The sequence below is a fragment of the Diospyros lotus genome, chromosome 14 (genome assembly GCF_014633365.1).
Source record: "Diospyros lotus cultivar Yz01 chromosome 14, ASM1463336v1, whole genome shotgun sequence".
Taxonomy (NCBI): Eukaryota; Viridiplantae; Streptophyta; class Magnoliopsida; order Ericales; family Ebenaceae; genus Diospyros; species Diospyros lotus.
The window spans coordinates 2491200-2511788 of NC_068351.1; the positions used below are offsets into that span (position 1 = coordinate 2491200).

The 20589-nt window shown below is 36.3% G+C and overlaps 2 protein-coding genes across 6 annotated transcripts; one reads left to right on the forward strand and one right to left on the reverse strand.

The window, feature by feature from the left end:
* Positions 1 to 993: 993 nt before the first annotated feature.
* On the forward strand, positions 994 to 8141 carry LOC127790080 (arginine biosynthesis bifunctional protein ArgJ, chloroplastic). Of its 2 annotated transcripts, none has more exons than XM_052319357.1 (17): positions 994 to 1155; positions 1563 to 1688; positions 1764 to 1887; positions 2084 to 2157; positions 2465 to 2509; positions 2719 to 2769; positions 2865 to 2933; positions 3077 to 3135; positions 3370 to 3439; positions 3876 to 3956; positions 4038 to 4124; positions 4811 to 4933; positions 5565 to 5627; positions 6081 to 6158; positions 6248 to 6393; positions 7010 to 7080; positions 7799 to 8141. In XM_052319357.1, exons 2-17 carry the CDS (start codon positions 1599 to 1601, stop codon positions 7879 to 7881), a joined length of 1314 nt encoding a protein of 437 aa, XP_052175317.1. In that variant the 5' UTR covers positions 994 to 1155; positions 1563 to 1598; the 3' UTR covers positions 7882 to 8141. The 2 variants fall into 2 exon arrangements, with proteins under 2 accessions (XP_052175317.1, XP_052175316.1); XM_052319356.1 differs by lacking the exon at positions 994 to 1155 and adding an exon at positions 1162 to 1326.
* Positions 8142 to 8358: 217 nt separating this feature from the next.
* LOC127790081 (uncharacterized) lies at positions 8359 to 19392 on the reverse strand. 4 transcript variants are annotated; one of them, XR_008020728.1, is made up of 5 exons: positions 18871 to 19392; positions 13733 to 14254; positions 9011 to 9382; positions 8751 to 8876; positions 8359 to 8648 (listed from the first exon to the last, which is right to left on the reverse strand). XR_008020728.1 is itself a non-coding variant. In XM_052319359.1 (4 exons), the coding sequence occupies exons 2-4, from the start codon at positions 14189 to 14191 to the stop codon at positions 8865 to 8867; spliced, it is 843 nt and encodes a 280-aa protein (XP_052175319.1). In that variant the 5' UTR covers positions 14192 to 14254; positions 18871 to 19392; the 3' UTR covers positions 8359 to 8864. The 4 variants fall into 4 exon arrangements, 2 of the variants coding, with proteins under 2 accessions (XP_052175319.1, XP_052175318.1); XR_008020727.1 differs by having other exon boundaries at positions 8751 to 9382; XM_052319359.1 differs by having other exon boundaries at positions 8359 to 8876.
* Between the last annotated feature and the right edge of the window lie 1197 nt (positions 19393 to 20589).

Genomic DNA, 20589 nt, shown 5'->3' on the forward strand with positions numbered 1-20589 from the left:
AAAAAATTCTTTCTGTCTAACCGACTTTAACCGTGGACGGAAACATTTTTAAATCACAAACGGATTTTTGATATTTTTTAATAATATAAATAATCTTGAAATGTTTTTAAAATTATAAAAATTATTCCAAAATATTTTTCTTATATTTTTTCAAATTTCAAAAATAAAAACATTTCAAAATACCGAAACAGCCTTCAAAACTTTTTTATTGATCATAAAGGATGGGAAATCAATCTTTAAAGGCTAAAGGCATATCCAACTCCTTTCAACTCTCACCATTTAACTATTTAGTCCATTGAACTTAAAGGAATGACTTATTAGTCTCTCAACTTTCAATTTTGAACTTATTAGACACTTAGGTTAGCGCATGAGCTACATACCCGATTAAGATGCATGTAGCATCATCTTTTACTTCCTCTTTCCTAGCCTTTTTCGTTGCTAGAGACCTCTTACCTTTCACATGACCCATTGCTTTCTTCTTCTTCTTTCTTAGTCTTCCTTGTCGTTGTCACTCTCTAGTTCTCGCTCTTACTCTTTGTCAGTGGTCACCAGTAGCGTGAGAAACGACAGTATTGAGGGTTGATCAATAGCAGTAGCTAGATATGGGCGGTAGATCTGGGTCGACAACATAGGAGGTGAACAGTCGGTCAATCCAACAGCGACGTGGACGGGTATTGGAGGTTGCTATACTTTTTTCATTAATTTTCCAACAATTGTCCGTTGCTAGTCTGCTCCTTATATTACTGCGACAAGACACTTAACATGTTTTCATTGGCCTGGTCAATGTGGGGCCCATGTCAAATTACGCGTGTATTTCACGCGCAATATTTATTGGACTGTGGCATGTAATTGTTACAAAATTGGTAGCTAAGAGACACAATAAATTTAAAATTAAAGGAATTAATAGGTCACTTTTAAGTTGGAGAGACTAAATGGTTAAATAGTAAGAGTTGAGATGGCCTTTAGCCATCTTTAAATCTCCTTGGGCAAGTTGGCCAGCGAGATCATTATTTTTCTCTTTCAAAACAGGTGCGGGAAAATTATTCCCTGTCCGAATGGAGTCTGATTCGGAATCAACGAAAGGCCGGCCTCTCACATTGCGTAAAATCGACGTGGAAACCACATGATGACGTGCGATGCCGCCATTGATTTAAGGTAAATGCTACATTCACTTCCCACTCTCTTTGTTTGAATCACAAAATCCAAACCCTAGGGGAGGAGTGCTCTCAAATTCTCGAGTACCGATTCGTGGCTGCCGCAAAAGCGATGTCATATTGCGTTTCGCAGTTCGTATCGATCGGAGTATCTGATCTGAATCGCCACAAGGTTAGTTCAATGTTGACCAGATTGGTGAGTGTAGTTTGTGTGTTTACCGATCAATTTGCGGCTCGGTTGGTTTCCAGCAAACGCCGAAGGAGACTATGCTTCAGGAATTTTTGTTTCGTTTCTCCTTTTTCTCTATTAATTTTTTGTGTTGGACGGATCAAATTAAGACCTTTTAGTTATGAGACTATGCTTTAGAAATATTGGAAAATTCAATATGATCATCTTATATAATGCAGAGCTTGAGATCGTTTGGTTGTTCCGGAAGGAACTTTATGGTGTTTGCAGTTTCACAGACTGTAAATGATGCCTCGAACTATATGCCGGCAGCTCCAATATTTCTGCCTGAAGGGCCGTGGAAGCAGGTGAGAAATTTGGATTGTGGTTTTCCCATTCTTGCGGTTTAATTAGTAATAATGACTCGGTCTCTGCTTGTGTAGATTCCTGGTGGAGTGACAGCTGCGAAGGGATTCAAAGCTGCGGGAATGTATGCTGGGTTGCGTGCCAAAGGAGAAAAGCCTGATCTTGCACTTGTTACTTGTGATGTAGATGCAGTAGCTGCAGGTCAGTTTCCTTCTTCATGAAGTTGTACCAGTTTAAGGTTTTGGATTATGTTTATTTGGTGGTTCCCAGTTATGACGTCCTTTCAGTTTCCATGAATTATGTGGTTTCAAAAAATTGAGATCGTATCTAAAAGTTTATGAGGATTGGGTTTGCTGGAACTAACTGTTTTCATATATTTTTCTGGTCATTGCTCTAGGGGCTTTCACGACAAATATAGTCGCAGCAGCTCCAGTAATATACTGCAAAAAAGCATTAGAGACTTCACCAGTGGTAGGTTAGGGCAGCAAACTCATCTACTAAATCCAAATGTTTATCAAGTGATGTTGAACTTACGCATTAAAATCATCTTCTTACGAAAATGCCTCATAATTGACTCACTCAAATTGAAAGAATGTTTTGTGAATTCTTCAGGTCCATACTCTATAAGCATAACATATGGTTTACAGAATAGGTTACCATTACAATATTTCTTTCTACTATCAGCAACTTAATGTTCTTTAATTCTCAAGTAAATTTGCATGCTTGGACAAGTTAGAAAAAAGCTAATTTACTGATTTTCTTACATTTGACTTCTCAGGCACGTGCAGTCTTAATCAATGCTGGTCAAGCTAATGCAGCAACGGTAAGCTGTGTCAGATCTCAGGATAGCCAGATGTTTGGGATAAAGTTATTGTTCCCTCATGTGCTTTTCTGGGAGATTTGTGTTCCATTTTTCTTTGTTAATTTTTGGTTAGTTATCTTTGGATACAGCATGAGAATGATTGGTGTATGATACTTTTTGGTATAGAGAACTGTCTTATGTTTGCTCTGCAATCCTAAATTGGTTTCCAGGGTGATGCTGGCTACCAGGATGTGATAGAATATTCAAGTGTGCTTGCAGAGGTAAGCAAGTTTCACAATATTGAATGCCTCATTCACACGGGTCTTTCTGTCTTGGCATTGGCTTGTGGTGCTTATTACCATGTTACTTTTATCAGCTACTCAAATTGAAGCCAGAGCAAGTGTTGATTGAATCCACTGGTGTAATTGGTCAAAGAATAAATAAGGTAAATATGGACATATGCTGCTTGTTTATAGTGAATATAGTTGTGGAAATCATATTTATGTTAGTTTCTTGGAAGTCATTCAAGTGAGCTGTGAAAATCATGCCCTATTTTCTATGTGATCTATATGATGATGTCCCATGCAGGAAGCTCTTATCAGTTCACTCCCCAAGCTAGTTAATTTGCGTTCATCAACTGTTGAGGGGTTAGTCATTGTCTTTTCACTTTTTTAAAATTATACATGATTCTGTGTGACTGTGACCATGAAGAACTTGGACTTAGTTATGCCACCTTGGGATTTTGAAAGACAGTTTCATTTTTCTTTTGCTTGAAGTCATGCAGCTTCTATGTTCTCCATCGATATGAATTAATCTTATTCTGAAATTTATGTTTGGCTATCTTTGGACATATTTTTGAATCTCATTAATGGGTTTTGCAGGGCGGACTGTGCAGCGGTGGCGATTACAACCACTGACCTTGTGAGCAAAAGTGTGGCAATCAAGGCTGAGGTATGAAATGACACTTCTAATAATGTGTGTTAGTAATCCTCCAGTTAGTGACTTGGGCTGGTAAATACTAGAATTAATGTTTGGATACAATCTCATACCAGGCCATATGCACCATACTTTTTCAAAGAGTATTGTACAGCTAGAATATCAATATGCTATGTAGTGGTAACTGTATTCTTTAGTGCATTATTAATAAACTGTAGCATTAAGACTTGGTTTGTAACAAAATGATTAAGGGATTGATCTTGGTTAGAGATTTATGCATCTATTCAATATTGTAGTTCATATATTTTTTTAATGCTGCCTTCATGAAACCACCAACAGTATTAATAGTTAATACAATGAATCCAAACACTTATAGCACATAATTGAAATTCACAGCACACAAACCCTTGTTGTCTACACGGTCAACCTTTGTCTGTTTTGTGTTTACCAGGTTGGAGGGACTCAGATAACAGTTGGAGGAATGGCAAAAGGGTCTGGAATGATCCATCCTGACATGGCCACCCTGCTTGGCGTATGTTCTTTCATGATCTGCTCTTCTTGTTCTAAAAAAGGTCATGTCCGTGCTATAATTACAATTCATATTATCTTACAGGTTATAACAACTGATGCTCTTGTTACCAGCAATATTTGGAGAAAAATGGTGAAAGTCGCTGTTAACCGAAGTTTTAACCAAATTACTGTAAGTAACATGCTTTCAAAGGCCTAACTGTTTCGGAGGTGGAAATCACTGGTTGGTGGTGGTATATTTATGTTGCACTTGTACCTGTCTGATCTTGTATGGTGCATTTGATTATAGGCAAAAACATCAAGGTGCATTACTATATTAGTCGAAAACTCCAGAGGAAAGGCAGTTTTAGCTAAAGCATATATGATACATCCATGTACTTCCTTTTCCATCACTTAAAAACTCAGAAGGAAAGATAAGCTAACTACAAATGATGGGTTCATGTAATTTTTGAAACACCTCATGAAAGATCATCTATTCCCTTTGTAGCTCACTCTTTGTATTGTAAATCTGAAGTAGACTGGTCAACTGGCACAGCTTAACAAGTGAACAATGAGATATTTTATTTCCTGAAGTCTGTTAATGCTACTTGGAAATGTGTCATAATTTGAGAATCATGGTGAAAGATTTGCAGATTTGCAGTCACATGTTGATACCAGTGCACTGTAAAATCCTTTTTAACAAATTTTAGTCACAAATATCCAAATGGTCTGATTTATTTCCATAAATTATTACATGTCTGCATTAATTTTGAGGAAAATGTGCTTGTTGATAGCAAAGAGGCATGTAGTTTGTGAATGTTCTAAAGCCTGTCAATCATACTACGGTTGGTATGAAGTTTCTGTTATGGACTGCTGCAGGTAGATGGAGATACCAGTACAAATGATTCTGTTATTGCATTGGCCAGTGGGTTATCTGGATCAGTTGAGATTTCTAATATGGACAGTCCTGAGGCAAAGCAGTTGCAGTTGTGCATTGATGCAGTATGCTCGACTACTTCTTTACATTTATTCTTATAATGGAACAATCACAATATATGGTCCTCAAATTCTATGCAGAACTTCATACTATGGTTCAAAGTTTTCTACATTTAAGCTTTCTTCTTAGTGATATCATTTATGAGTTTGTAACAAGCAATTTTACATGCTTTTTAGTGTCAAAAGCACTTTTATCTTGTTCCATTACTGCCTGCTTACCTTTTCTGCATTTTTAATTAGTGAAGAATCTGTGTATTTCCCCATAATTCTCTTTTTGGTACTTGAAACACACCTGGTACCCCTGTCCGTATCATGTTGTGATTTGAGTGTTCTTCTCTGAATGAGAAGTGGAGCGTTCCACAAGTTTGATGGCACTAGTATTTCCCAGCAAGATAAAGAAAAGATTTTGTCTAACTACCACTGGCAATAAATTGCGTTTTTTCTTTCTTTTGTTTTCTTGAATAATATCTTCAACTGTGTAAAGGGAGTTGTAATTTCTAAAGGGCAGGCTTTAGCAACAATTCTGTGCTGACTATGTTGATTACCATCTAATCTCAAATGCTCCTCTCTTTGTCGATATTGTTTCCCTACTATGGGGCTACAAAGAATTTGGCATAATTTCTTGCTTTCCCCCCAGGTAATGCAGGGTCTTGCAAAATCAATTGCTTGGGATGGAGAAGGAGCAACATGTCTTATTGAGGTTTGCCAAGATGCATTACTTGATCTAATCTCTAACCTATATATGTGTCTGCCTGTACATACATTATGAGAATGGTAACCGGTATAGATTCAAGCATATGCAAACTGACTTATGATCAAATCACAGGCAAGCAGTGCAAAACAAAATATTCACATTACTGAAGCAGTATTGTCTTTATGATAAAGCTTCAGAAGCTCAGTCCTCACATTTTCTTTCTATATGTTCTCCTTGAAATTTCTTCTTTGTCTACTCCCCCTCCAAATAGTTTAGATGATCTTTCTGGAACCGTTATTTTATGTTAGGGCCTAAAGTTATAATACTTTAGAAACTGTTTGTTCTTTGGTCTGGCTGATTTCGGATGTGGTTACGTCTTTTTCTTTGTCAATTGCAAAATGTGAACGGAAGAATTTGATCGGTGCCATTTATGGGGGCGTAAAAGTTCTTTTTTTGCAGGTAATAGTAGCTGGTGCGGGTAGTGAAGTTGAGGCAGCAAAGGTTGCACGGTCAGTGGCATCTTCTTCGCTTACCAAGGTAGGATATCTGTATTAAGAGATCTCTCATGGTTCAACTACTTTATTGCTCCAATTTAGCTAATTCTGTGTGAGCTGTGATGTTATTAGGCTGCAATATATGGCAGGGATCCGAATTGGGGACGCATTGCTTGTGCAGTTGGCTATGCAGGTATTCCTTTTGATGTGAGTGAGCTCCGCATATCGCTTGGGGATATTCTGCTCATGGATAGAGGGCAACCACTTCCATTTGACAGGTAACTAGCAACATACTCATCCTCTACCCCCTATTTTTTTTTTGGTGGTGGGGCAGGGGAGGATAGTAACAATGTGGGATATTCCTAAGGTTGTTGGTACAATCATGTATAATCTTTCACAAGTTGTGTGAGAGAGGATTTAAACCATCTGGTTGTCCCCCTACCTACTATTCGACTTTATACCCCTTAAGTTTTAGTTTTTAACTTTTAACTAATCCTATCTATCTGATTTCGATGTTACTTGTTGGACTGAACATTCCATCTGGAGCTAGAAACTATTCTAATGATGGGTCAATTATTTAAAGAGCAAGGATGAGCTGGTCCTGTAACTCCATGTTATGGTGGATCACTCTTTGTTTTGCTATGTTCATCCAATCTTCTGATGAAACTGGAATTTCACCACTTGGCATGTTATTCAAACTATGAGCTAGTAAACACTCAACTTTTTTCTTTTTGTGCATGGCATTTGCATGCATATATCTGTGTAGTAACATGGAGATTCGTTTCCCTTTCTTTATTCCAGCTCTTTAGCATAGAACACCCACCCAGGGCTCTTTCCCCTTCTTTCAGATGGGTTTCTTTTTACATCAATTTGAGAATCTTATAATCTTTCCAGGGATGCCGCTAGCAAGTATCTTAGTCAGGCTGGCGAGACTCATGGTACAGTTAAAATTCAAGTAACCGTTGGTAAGCTTCCAAAAACCTGTCAGTATGCAAATTCTTTTCTATGTTTTGTTTATCATTTGTCATGTTCATTCAAATTATGGTTTGAACCAAAAAGTAGAAACCAAAAGAACAAAAAAAAAAAAAAGGACCTCATCCAGTGATATGGGGGGAATAGAAATATACACCCAATGAATCTAGTACCCCCAATGGTTGACTTGGTGGTAAGAAGTCATAGTTGCCTCCACAACTAGGGTGCAAACTTTCTTTGGGTGAAGCTCGCACGCAGAATTTTATGTATTTACCTAGTGTTCGTAATTTATGGGCTATTATTACTCTACTGTGTGAGTTTACCAATTCACAAGCCAAAAGTATTATGGTTGCGGATTCTCATGTATCCATGGATGTGGTGTCTGTCAATAGCTGCTTAATTAGTTTTGAAACTGGAGGGCAGTCCGCCATACGCGTACTGATTCCTTTATTATCAACATCACCGCCCTTGTGTGACCAGTCATTTTGCCAAAATATATAGTATGAAAAGCTAGTCAGAGAGATTTCATTCCACTTAAACCTACTGTTTTGTTCCTGGATTACATGCAGTTTGGTTAAATCCTGTGGGAATCTTGCATTTCCTTGTCATTCATTCGTTCCTGGGAAATGCTGATCATCTCTCATCTTGAGAACTATGCTCTCTCTCTCTCTAACTAAAGTTCATTTTTGCATTGCTAATTTACTAAAACAGGTGATGGGCCAGGAAGTGGACTAGCATGGGGCTGTGATTTAAGTTATGACTATGTGAAAATCAATGCAGACTACACGTCGTAGGCTGCGGAGTAGTTGAAGCCGTGAAGAGCAATGAAAATTCGCAGCATTATCTCGTTGCCACTTCTTGTTTACGTCCCCACTGAATACAAGTTTGTCAACCATTAATAAAGTTAACCTAGACCTATACCGACCCAAAATGATGGTTCATGGTTTCTTTAGTCTTCTCTTTTAGGATTACCTGCATTCTCAAAGTTGTATGCATCAGTATCCGAGGGAAGCAAATTGATTGATCCATTGATTATTTATCCATTTGGATATTCGTCTGGTGAATGTTCAAACTTCAAAATATATTTATAGTCTATTCCTAAAAAAATATAAATTTTTTAAATTTATTTAATGTAAATGATCAATAAATACTTACTTTAATAAATATTTAAATAAATAAATGAGTAAATAAAACTTATTTACCCATTCCCAGTCCATGTCAAATAAATAAGATTTGTAACAGGCTAAATTAAATTTCAATTGAAATCAAAGTAAGCAAAAACCAATCTCATTTTTTAAAAGTCGTCATCAAAAAGAACCTTAAAATAAATTGTACCTTAAGAACTTATCACCCCAGTACAAAGGTTATGGGCTTAAACCTTTTGACATTCCTTGGTGCTCCAGCTATCACTTTGTAGGGAGATCAAGTGTATATCATAGAAAAGCTCCCGCTTCTACAACCTATAAAGAAGGGCATCTTCCACACTCGCAGAAGGAAGCAAAGTTTTAATAACAGTAGAACCCATGCAACCCATAACCCATCAGTTGAAAGCCTCCTGTATCTTTAGTCACATACAATAGGCTCTAAAATATTAGTGTATAATAAAACATATTTAATAAATAAAGTACAATTTCATAATATATATGTGCATAAAACCCCACACCTCATGCACCCACTAGCAGCTGGAATAAAAGCAAGGATTGATCAACATGTACCCAATTGAGGTGTCATTGCAGGTAGCCACACCGCCATGCCATAGATTGTAAAGTTTCCAACTTCATGTTACTGCCTGTAATCCAGAAGACAAGACTTTAAACCTATAGTTATGTATCTACACCACTGCCGATTATAAGAAAGAGTGAGCAGCGGTTCAAAGACGGTTCCCTATGCAGCCTCAGCAAAAGATAAGTGCAACTCTCTCACCGATTTCTTAAGGAAACTACTCCCACAATACGAACCAGCGGCAAAATCCCCCAGTTCAGCACAAGGCTCAGCATAATCAAACACATCGTCGTAGTAATCCAGTGACTGGTAACACTTGTTACTCCCACCATGTTTTCGACCTTGCTTTTTATCCTTATTACTGCTGCACCCTTTGGAAGGTTTTCCTTTCTGTTTGCTCTTCCCATTCTTCTTGCTGTCACTCTTGGACCGAGGTTTCTTGTGTCTCAAGATTGTTGATGCTGATGGAGGAGGATCATACACATCAGGAGCCCATGTCACAGTCAGCTTCTTTGGTGGCGTCCCCAGTTTCTCACGGCTGCCTTTCATGGCAGATACAAGTTTTGAAGAAGTCTGCAAAGAGAGAACAAATGAATGTTAACAAATTGAATTGCAGAACTTTTAACAGGAAAACATCTGAATACGCAAGCCCCCCTCCCCCCATCCTATTCTTTAAACCAGCTATTGATCAATGATTGACAACTTTTCACCAAAACTGGTGCCTAAGAGGTTTGTTTGAGAGAGTATAATGGAATGGAAATAAGTAGAATGGAAATGAGTGGAATAGAATTTAAAATAATTTCTCCTTAATTTAGAAATAATAAGATGGAAAGTAACGTAAAATACTTTTTCCTTATTTAGGACAATGGGAATGGATGAAGATAATGATACTAACCCATAATTACCAAGTACGTTTCAGGTTGTGGTACAGAAATAAGTATGGTGTACGTTAGTATGATAAAATTGTGGCATGCAAGGATAGGCTTAATTGGTTTGTTGCTTTGGTCATGGTATGTCTTATAGTTGTACTAAAGTTGAAATTAGATGAATTGACATTTTTTTTGATAACCCAGGTGTTAGAACTTGCGCCCCACTATTCCTGGGGAGATGGGCCTCACCTCAACCCACTCCCAGGTAAATCATGATTTAATCTTCATATAACGCCGGTTTCAAACCTGAGACCTCAGGCATGTCCACCACCTGTGCTTGCCACTAGAGCCACCCATGGGGTGTAGATGAATTGACACTTTGCTATTACATAAGCTTGTGTTTTGTTTTGAAGGTTTTTATATGTTTTTGTGCAACTTATGCATTGAACATTTGGCATTCTATAGAGTCATAGTGAAATAGAATATAATTCAAAATGCACTAGAGTATAAAGTCAGGGAGGCAAGCTCTCTTCACTAATTTTCTTTAAAATTATTGTGACTTAAAGTTTTTTCCCAATTGTTTTAACCGAGTTCATAGATAGTTTGAGATCCCCATTCTTGGGAATCTGGATTGCATTCTGGCCCGCAAAAGAACTATGAAGAATGAACTCAGGAATGAAAAGGACAAACATTACAAGTGTCTTATAAGGAAACAAATTAACTCCGATTTCAAATATCTGCATATAATCTCAAATATATACAAACAATCAAACATATTCAGGTAGAGTTTCCTTGGTGTATGCTATGTGCTGATGACATTGTGTTGGTGGATCATAGATGAGATAAAATGACAGCATGAAAGATCGATATATAGAGAAATACTTTAAAATCTAGAAGTTCTGAGTTAAACCAACTGAAACCCGAATATATGGAATGTAAGTTTAGTAAAAGTATGTGCTCATAATATTATGGTAAAACTTGAAGATTAAGTAATACCAAGAAAAAGATCAGTTCAGATATCTTGCATCAATCATCTAAAAGATAGGGTTTTATTTATTTTTTTTTAAAGCTAACCAATGAAAAGGATGGGTTGATTAATGAGGATGTTACAATATGTTACCCATAGAATTAAGGCAATATAGTTAAAATAAAAAAAAGTGCATCTAAAGTTTTAAATGGTAGTAAGATTCTGTTAAAACTAAAAGGAAAATTTCATAATATAGTTATGAAACCAGCTTTGTTGTATGGCACAGAATATTGGGCAATAAACTACTAACATGAGAATAAGATAGATGTTTGCCCATACAAAAAAAGATAAAATTAAAAATAAAAATTATTCAAAATAAAGTTGAATTGGCTCTATGCATGAGACACAATTAAGATGGTTGGTTATGTGAGAAAACGACCAATAGAGGCTCTTATGAGAATGGATAAAAAGAAACAAGTATTTAGCAACTATGAAGCATGAACATGGACACAAGTACACAACATTTTTCAAAAAAGTATGACGTGACATAATCAAGATACGTAATTAATAAAATAGTTTTATATTTTTCATGGCATAATAAAATATCAAAACTATATTCCAAACTCATAAATATATATTTAAAATTCAGCAGCCAAAATTCCAAATGAATAACTCTAATCTAATAAGTAATCAACTCACAATCCAGTCTTTGTCCCTCACAATCTAGTCAATGTTTGAAGAGCTAGAGAATACTAGTGTCAAGGGAATGAAAATTGAATAGTCATACAATTAAAACATGGAAAAAGAAAAGAATCATGCAATTACCAAGCTGTAAAACTGAAAATTAAAAAGGAAAACCCTTGCATTCTCTTCAAAGTGTTTACAGAAGGGACACGCATGTCCTAAGTGTGTCCCCTCCCTTTCCTTAAAAATAAATTTAAGAAAGTGCCGGACAAGCCATGTGCCCAACACGCCAGTAACACCAGTATGGCAGCCCCTAAGAAGTAAAAGCAGGAAAAAAATTGGTATAGGACTCTTAGGTGTGATATGAGGTTAAAAAGATTGATGGACTAAAATTTATGTAGGCAACCTCAAATAGTGGGATTAATTCTTGATATGTTGTATGTCAAAGTAAAAAAATAAAAGAGGCACATAAATTCAACATTAAAGGATACAAATAAATATAGAAACTATTTGATGACATTCTTACAACATAAGTTACATACTTATCAAAGTTATAACAATTGTCGGTAAGATCTTACCAGAAACCAGTTACAGGTTAATCAAATCTCAGTACCATCTAATATTTATGGAATTTGGCATGATGAGAAGATCAAAATATTTCTTGAGACACTAGATAATATTATACCAAGATACTCCCCAGGACTGCACTGACCAAAACCACCGCCTGCAAGCGCATCCATATCGTGCCCCCCCCCCCCCCCCCCACCCCCCCAAACAGCATTTCTGATCGAATCCGTTCACTGTACAATCGCATACTGGAACAGAGAGGGACACCACTTGGATCAGCAAAAATGGTAATCCCATAATTATGAACAGTAAAGGGGCTGATAAACTGCTTTTTATTCATTCAAATATTTGTCTTCAATCACGGTTTTGTCAGACTCAAAATTATGAAATTGGACCTTATAGAAGATGGGATATTGATCCAAATAATGATAACATAGAGGATTTTGTTACCAGATTGGAGGAGATGAGATGGGGGTTCACTAGATGGTGAATATGTTGAAATGCCAAATAAAGAGGAAGCTACATAAGATTGCTCAAGGACTTTGCTTGCTGCCACATACAAGCCATCATCTAAGATTGCGAAACGAAGCAATTCTAAAGACGGGAAAAAAGTAAATTATAAACAAGGTGGTTAGGGATTTAGGTGCTGAGATGATTGTTAGCTTTAAATTTTTTATGCTAGCATTCATTTTTTTTCCCTTGTTTTGGTTCTACTATCATTGTTTTATGTAATTGCAGACTTGCTTTTAGTTAAGTTACCCAATTTTCATTGCAATATCTTATGAATCTAACAAAATTTTTCCTTCGAATTTTAATAAGCGTACCAATACATTATTCAAAGCAAACCATGAACCAAACTGGTGTACCAACTAATCCTAACCCCCCCCCCCCTCCCCCCCCAAGCATGTATCTAGCTAAGTTGCATACCTCGTACCCAAATACGTACCACGAATAGGAATGTACCACATTCTATATAACTATGAGCATACCTCACCCCTATAAGAAGCAATATCCTTTGTGAAGAAAAAAAATAATGCTTGAAACACTAAAGGTATCTCCCTACTTACCCCTCAAGAGTGCACTGGCATCCAACCAAAACTACCACATGCATATGGACCTGACCCTGTAATAAAATATAGGAAGAGAACTGACATCCTATTTCCCAGTAATACCTCTAACAATCTTTTGCATTACTACCAGGATGAACACTCCAAGCACTTCAAACTAAAGTGACACAGGCTGGACGGGCAGGGTGAACATGCCACGGTCAGATGGCCTGAAAACGGGTTGGATCTGCGTCAGAACTGTCATATCTAGACCCAGAACCGATTATGATATCCATCAAAGACCTAAGTTCCAATCCGGTTAACTATTTATGCATAATATATATTTTTATAATCTATTATATAGATTAAATTTATGCAAAAATATATATATTTATATAATCTATCATATATAATATGTTAAATATATAATATTTAACATTTTATATAATATATTTAATTCTGAACAGTTCTGGGTCATAAATTAAATCAAAATTGGCAGATCCATATTCAGACTGTTTATGTTACATGTAATTGAATCTGGTTCCGGGCAACCTAATCTATGTTTAATACCGGACCCAGTTAAATAGAACAAAATCAGTTTGGAACTGTGTCTGGAGACCCGGTCCATTGTCCATTGACAAACTCCATAACTCACTTTTATACACTTCACTATATTTCTTGGACCAAACCAGTAAAAATCAAATTATAAATTTTTTGAGTACAAGATTATGACATGACAATAAAGAAGATAAAATGGAAAAATATCAAGGTAAAAGTAGAGAAAACTTACAGGCAACAGTGTGGGTTGACGATGGCCTGGCTTAACCAACTCATAGCTATTTCCCTTCAACTTTGAGGCAGTTAAGTCTTCTTCCTCCTCTTCCCCATGCACTTCCTGTTTCCTGTGAATCCCATCAGCAGGCACTGGAAAGGTTTCTTTATCACTAGAGACTGAAAATGAATGGTGCTTGGATAGGCAGTTCTCAGAAGATACAATGGTCGATTCAGTCTGATGAGCCTCTTTATGTTCATCTGCCCCCTTCAGTCTGTTGCTCTTATCCTTCCCAGAAAAATTATGTATATTGGAGCTCAGCGCCACTTTATGGTCATCCTCAATATGTATTTCAGTCAGAGCATTCCCAAGGTCATTTAGAGATACACCATCACATATTGATGACTTTGTATACAACCAATTCAACCTGTTTAGATCTTCTGGACCCAATGCACCCACAGAAGAATTGGCCTCCATTCTTGAAGTCACAAGCTAATAGGAAAATTGCCAAAATCAAGCTAGCCAGATGACCAAGTACACCTGTAAACAAAATTAAATGAACAGAAGAACCCCTCACAATATGAGAAATTACAAAAGATTTTGGAACACAGCTAGTTGAAGCAACATGTGAACAATCAAAACACGTGGGATAACTTGTTGCATAAAATACATTACAAAGTGCATATATGTTCTCACAATGAATTGGCAGATGAGAACATCAATCAAAGCAAAAGACAAGTGAACAACCAATCAGCATGTCATATTTTACAAGCCATGTTATGAAGGGTGTAATATAGTTTTATGGAAGTGAATATTAGGCATTTTTATTGCACAGTTGAAACATCAGATGATGAGATTTTCACATCAAACACAAACTACGAAGATACAAAATGTATAACAAGGAAGTAAGGGCTCACAAACAGCCTCTTCAGAAGAATTTCACATAAATTGGTATAGAGCTGTGCAATAAGACAGCTTCTGCATCTTATGACTTAGTCACAAGATAAAAACACCCTTCTCAAATAAATGAAAAGGAATGGGAAAGGTACATAATGGCAAGAAGTGGAAAGGGAGGGAATGCTTTGTTTAGGGCAAGATATTTGTTGGGGGGGGGGGGGGGGGGTTAAGAAATGGAAGGCGATGAAAAGTAAGATAAAGTTTGTTACTCTCCCCCTTATTAGGAAAGAGAAAAAGGATGGCAATGTAACCTCACTTTATTTAGATAGAAAATGGAAGGGATGGAATAGGAAAATAATAAAAATAAAATGATAATTGTAGTTGTTGTATGCAAAATAAATACATCTATAAATTTATTGGGTGCATCAAGTTTTGAATTTCAATGCAACATATTATCGCTTATTACCAAGTTATAAAGAAGATTAAAAAATTGAATTTAATACCTTCTTCATTCAATTATATACTAGTCTCTAAAAAATATTAGTAACATAATAAATATATTGAAGACCTAATGAAATTATGATCTCCACATTTCATAAAAAATACATCTATGAGAGACCAGAAAAGAGATCAGATAGCATTTGAAAATATATTTGTATAGAAAGATTAGCGGGATATGGATAACGTTAATTTTTTGCAAAAATGGTTAAGGATCAAAATAGTTTGTGTTTCCAAATTGTACAGTCTGGTTTCACAATATTAACTACGTGATGTAATATGATCATATTAATTATCTTCATTCACTGTTATCTCATTAAAATTTTTTATATGAAGATGGTATTGGAACTCTATTGTCAGGAATCCCAGCCTGACTTGTGATTATCTTGAAGATATAATCAAGATAATAGGAGAAATAAGGTAGAATTGGACAGAATAAGGGAGAATAATAGAGAGCAAGGTGGAGGATTAGACAGGAAAGTAGAGAGAGAGGATTAGATGGGAGATGGGGAGAATTAGAGAGAAACCAAGAGAGAAAGGGAGAATTTCAGAGAGAAGGGGATAATTTTTTAATTCATCCAAAAGCATAATAAGCATTGTGGTTTACAACATTTTATAGAAAGCTAACCAACAGTTATTTGTGGCAGTTTTCACTCCTCCATTCGAGGAGCACTACACACTATAACTAATCTGTAAATAACTAATACAATTTTGCAGAAATAAAAAAATATATATATATAACTAGCCTAAATTGTAACATTCCCTCCCCTTTAAAAATTTCTTGTCCTCAAGAAATCTCGACCTCTAGCCCACTACTTCAGCCAATCCCTGCAGCATCTTTCCTTTCTTCACCTTCATCCAACCTTCCATATACAGCAATTGCCTTTTGCACTAACGGCCTGGATAGAATTTTTCTCCACAATTGTAGCACAACCCTAGTTGCCTCCTCTAATCCATGGCTAGGGATTTTGCTGAAGTATTAACTCTAGGATTCCATCCTGATGTTGCAGCCCCCAGATTTACTTCCAACTGCTGACCAGTTGAAGGTTGAATTTCTGTTGGGATGTGGTGCCTTTAAAGATTGCTTCCGATGCCATTTCTCTTGTAATATTGCCTTCTTAGCAACTTGCTTGACAGTTGCAGACTGCATCATCTTAATAACTGGCCTCAATTCATCAGATGAAACTAGAAACAAAATAATCTTCAGTTAAGGCGAAATGTATGTGCATTCATCATTAGAGACCTCAATTCTTCGAAACGGACTTGGTAGTCTATCACTGACCCTTCTTGCTTCAACTTATTAAACTCCTCAATTGCATCTGCCATAGGTTTCTCACCAAACCTTGCACAAAAGTCCTCCACAAAGTCTGCCCAATTTATCTCATCTCTCACTTTGTTCCACCCTTGGAACCATGCATCAGCCATGTCATTGAAGTAGGCTGTTGAAAGGTTTATCCTTTGACTTTCAGCCACATGATAATATTGGAAAAACCACTCACACCTCCTAACCCACCACCTAGGTTTAGCACCCTCAAACATGGGAATTTCTAGTCTAGGTAGGGGTGTGTGTTGGTGATTTGGATACAGTTCCCTTACCTGGATGGCCTGGTCTATTACTAGTTGTTCCTCATCTTGTTGTGACAAGGAAGCTTGCGGGGGAATGCCTGCTCATGTCAAGATCGGTTATGTCACGACTATAGGAGGGAAATCTTCTAGCAGGCTAGCCTAAGTTAGCCACTTCCCTTTCCAGCCACTGCACTGCTTCTCTGGTGGTGTGCTCTTCCCGGCAGCGGCTCAGTTCTTCCTAGGTCTACTGCAAACCCAATTCTATGGTGTCCAACCTTGATTCTGTCTGCTTCGTGTGAGATCCCTCTACCATTGCCTTGGTCCATTTCTTCTATCTTACTCTAACAAGCGATGAAACTACTTCCAAAAATTTAGTAACCACCTCAGATCTTATGCCAAAACTGGTAACTGCCTCTAATCTGTCTCCCAAATTCGGTAATTGTAACTGCTAGGATCGCTAGAGTCCACCCGAAAACTGGGGGCTCTGATACCAATTTGTAAGCAACCCGAGCCTGACTTGTGACTATCTTGAAGATAGAATCGAGAGAATAGGAGAAATAGGGAAGAATTTGACAGAATAAGGTAGAATGATAGAGAGAGAGGAGGAGGAATACATAGGAAAATAGAGGGGGGGGATTAGATAGGAGATAGGGAGAATTAAAGAGAAACCGAGAGAGAGGGAGAATTTCAAAGAGAAGGGGATAACTTTTTAATTCATCCAAAAGCATAAATGGCATTGTGGGGTTACAACTTTATATAGAAAGCTAACCAACAGTTATTTGTGACAGTTTCCACTCCTCCACTAGAGGTAATTGCTCCTAAACACTATACAATTATCACTAATTTGTAAATAATTAACTAATACAATTTTACATAAATAAAAATAAAATATAACTAACCTAAATTGTGACATCTATCTCATAATTTCTTGCTAGAGGGTTGCATTCGATGTAAAATTTTGCCACATTGTTCTTTTACATAGATTTGAATTATCAACATGACTTTTAGAAGTCAACTGACATTATAAATTCCATGCCATTGATGCTAACTTGATTAGGATAAGATGCAGTTGATAATGATGGCAAGACAATAGTAATGAAAAGGTCAAAAGTTATTTCCTATGTTACCACCCCCCTCCTTACACCCTAAATTTGGCTCCCCCTTCATTTAAAAATTGATCTTCCAAACAAAGATAAGGCCTTACCTTTCCTTATCCCCCGATGTTAATACTAACAAATAATAGTAGTGTTTATAAACTATGATATTGATAAACAACCAATTGATGAGTACTAATCACGTGAGATCTAGGTTAGCCAGTTCAATGGCCACTCGAGAAAGAGCATGTGCAGCCCTACCACCAATCAGTGCACCTCTTTCCCTAAATAAACCATCAATTTTTTAAGGTTTACACTGAAACCCGAATTACAAAATTTAGAACTTGCTAAACAAGACGAGCCAGTGGGTGGCATTAAATTGATTTCAAAAGGTTCAGTTTGCAAGTTTGGGGACAGAAGTATATTTGGCAGATAGAGAAAGCTAGCCTCCCAAATGTTGATGGCATCTTAACCAAGTAGTTTTGCACAAAGGGCATCAATTGTGCTAAAGTGACAAGGACTCCCCCCCCCCCTCCCCACGTGATCCCACTAGAAAATAGACGAAATAACAAGCAAGACTTTAACTTCTGATATTACAGGCAGCAAAATATTTTAGAACTTCATTCCACAGCTTTTTTTATAAGGGCCACTTTCATTTATTAATCCAAAAATTAATAAATTAGCACAACAAGTTACAAACATCCAGGAGAGATTATGTCAAAATTAGAACAGTGAAGGCAGAGTTAAATAAGTCTAACAAGAAGGGAGTCAAGTAGCAAATATTATTTGGTTTGGCACAGATACAAAATCAATAATTCTCGTAAGACATTTAACACAAAATCAATCAAAGTATTCCTTTAACTAAAACTGTTACAGATTATAAAGCAGCTCGTTACAGATCCCATTTGAAAACAATGAAAGCAACAGTTGAATTATAACGAGAAAAAAAAAAAAAGGATAATGATCAATCAATTGTGCAGCTCTATATAATCTCAACCGTTTTAAGATCAAGTACAAACTATCATGATTTACCTACAAATTTAAGACGAATTAAAACAGATAGTGTATAATTTCCACAGCACCAAATACAACATTAAATACCTTTTGCAACAAAAAGCAAGCGGAAGCCAAGTCCCAGCGCACCGCCAATATTTCAGAACCAATTCAGGCTTTGCAATGGCGCGCTCGCCGATTGGATACGACTATTTGGCGCTACTTTACTCGACAAACTTAGGTCAAGATCAAACAACAACAACAACGACAGGAAAAAAAGAAAAACGAACAAAAACACGTTAACTAAGGTTACCACGACGATCGCTCTTCTGAAGACGTTTGAAACGATGAAAAGCCAAGCCACCGTTTAAGAATGTCGAATCCGGCGTCATAGGACGAGTAACCAATTGAACGGCGGGTACCGAAGGCATTGTCCGATGATGCACTTCGAAACCCTAAATTTACAAACCCTACAGCTATACAGTTTATGATCGAAGATCCGAATGTGTATTCAGAATGGACTTCGAACTACGAATCGATCGATTGATACAAATTCGCGTTACCGATGCACGATCACCGGCATTCGTCGTCCGAAACCCTAGTCCAGGTGACAGCGGGAACTTCGTTTGTTCAACGGAATGAAAATGACATGTTATATACGCACACGAGCACATATATATATGCCATGCACGCGTAATGCACGTGCAGAATGTCCTAAATAGTAAAATAATCCTAACTAAATACTATTTTAATTATGTGCAAAACCAAATAAATGAATCATAAAATGCATATTTAAGAAGGTGAAAATTTGAAATAAATATTTATTTCTTAAAAAAAAAAAAAGAAACCACATGAATAAGAAAATCCATAAATTATTTTGCATTCTCGGAGAAATTTAAGTAAAATACTTAAATATCTATAAAATAAATATCCAATAAAACAAAAAAAAACTCTTTTTTTTTTTAAAGGATACTTTACCATTTCAAAATTCAAATATCAAAATGAGGTATTTGTGTTATATAATAGTGTTATTATTTAAATATAATAATAATTTTATTTATATGGGAGAGTGTTTCAATTAATTTGAAAGTGAGCAGTTTACAAGTGACCTGTAAAGAAAAATCGATTAAGGGTGTGATGACCTTCCATGCAAACCCTTTAATAATTAAGCTTATAGTCGAATGAGTGTAAAATGCAACGAAAGTAACGTTGTAATATGTGTAGAGTTGTGAGCTATATTCCTCGTAAAACATTTTGGACTCTCTCAGGTGAGGTCACTCATTTATCTCTTGATCTCAGTTATTCAGTCTTAGTTACTCGATTGATATCTCTCAATCATCTTATTACTTATTGCACTTGTGACTTATTTTCGTTAATTTATTTTTCTAATAAACTTTTGAACCTCTTTATATGAGCTTGGACTTCACTTTATTGAACACAATTAATAGAATATGTATTACTATTATATGTGATATCAATAAAATTAATTTTTTAATTTTTGAACGTGCATTGTGCATACCATACAAATTAGAATATAAAGGACATTGGTATAGAAAGATAAAGAGAATGTGCACTTATTTCGAATTATATAAATTAGAGAGTAAAAAAACCAATATACTTTCTTTGATGAGAAAGTCACTTTAATCTTCAATACAGAAAAAGTGCCAATTATAATTTAGTTAAACCTCAATATTGATGAGTTTAGTTTATTCACAAATTTGGTGGAAGCATCGTAATTGTCTATTTTCACTTCAAATAGTAGGTAAATGTACTAAAGATTGGATGATTATATTGGTGACGAACTAATGGTATCATACCTTTATACTT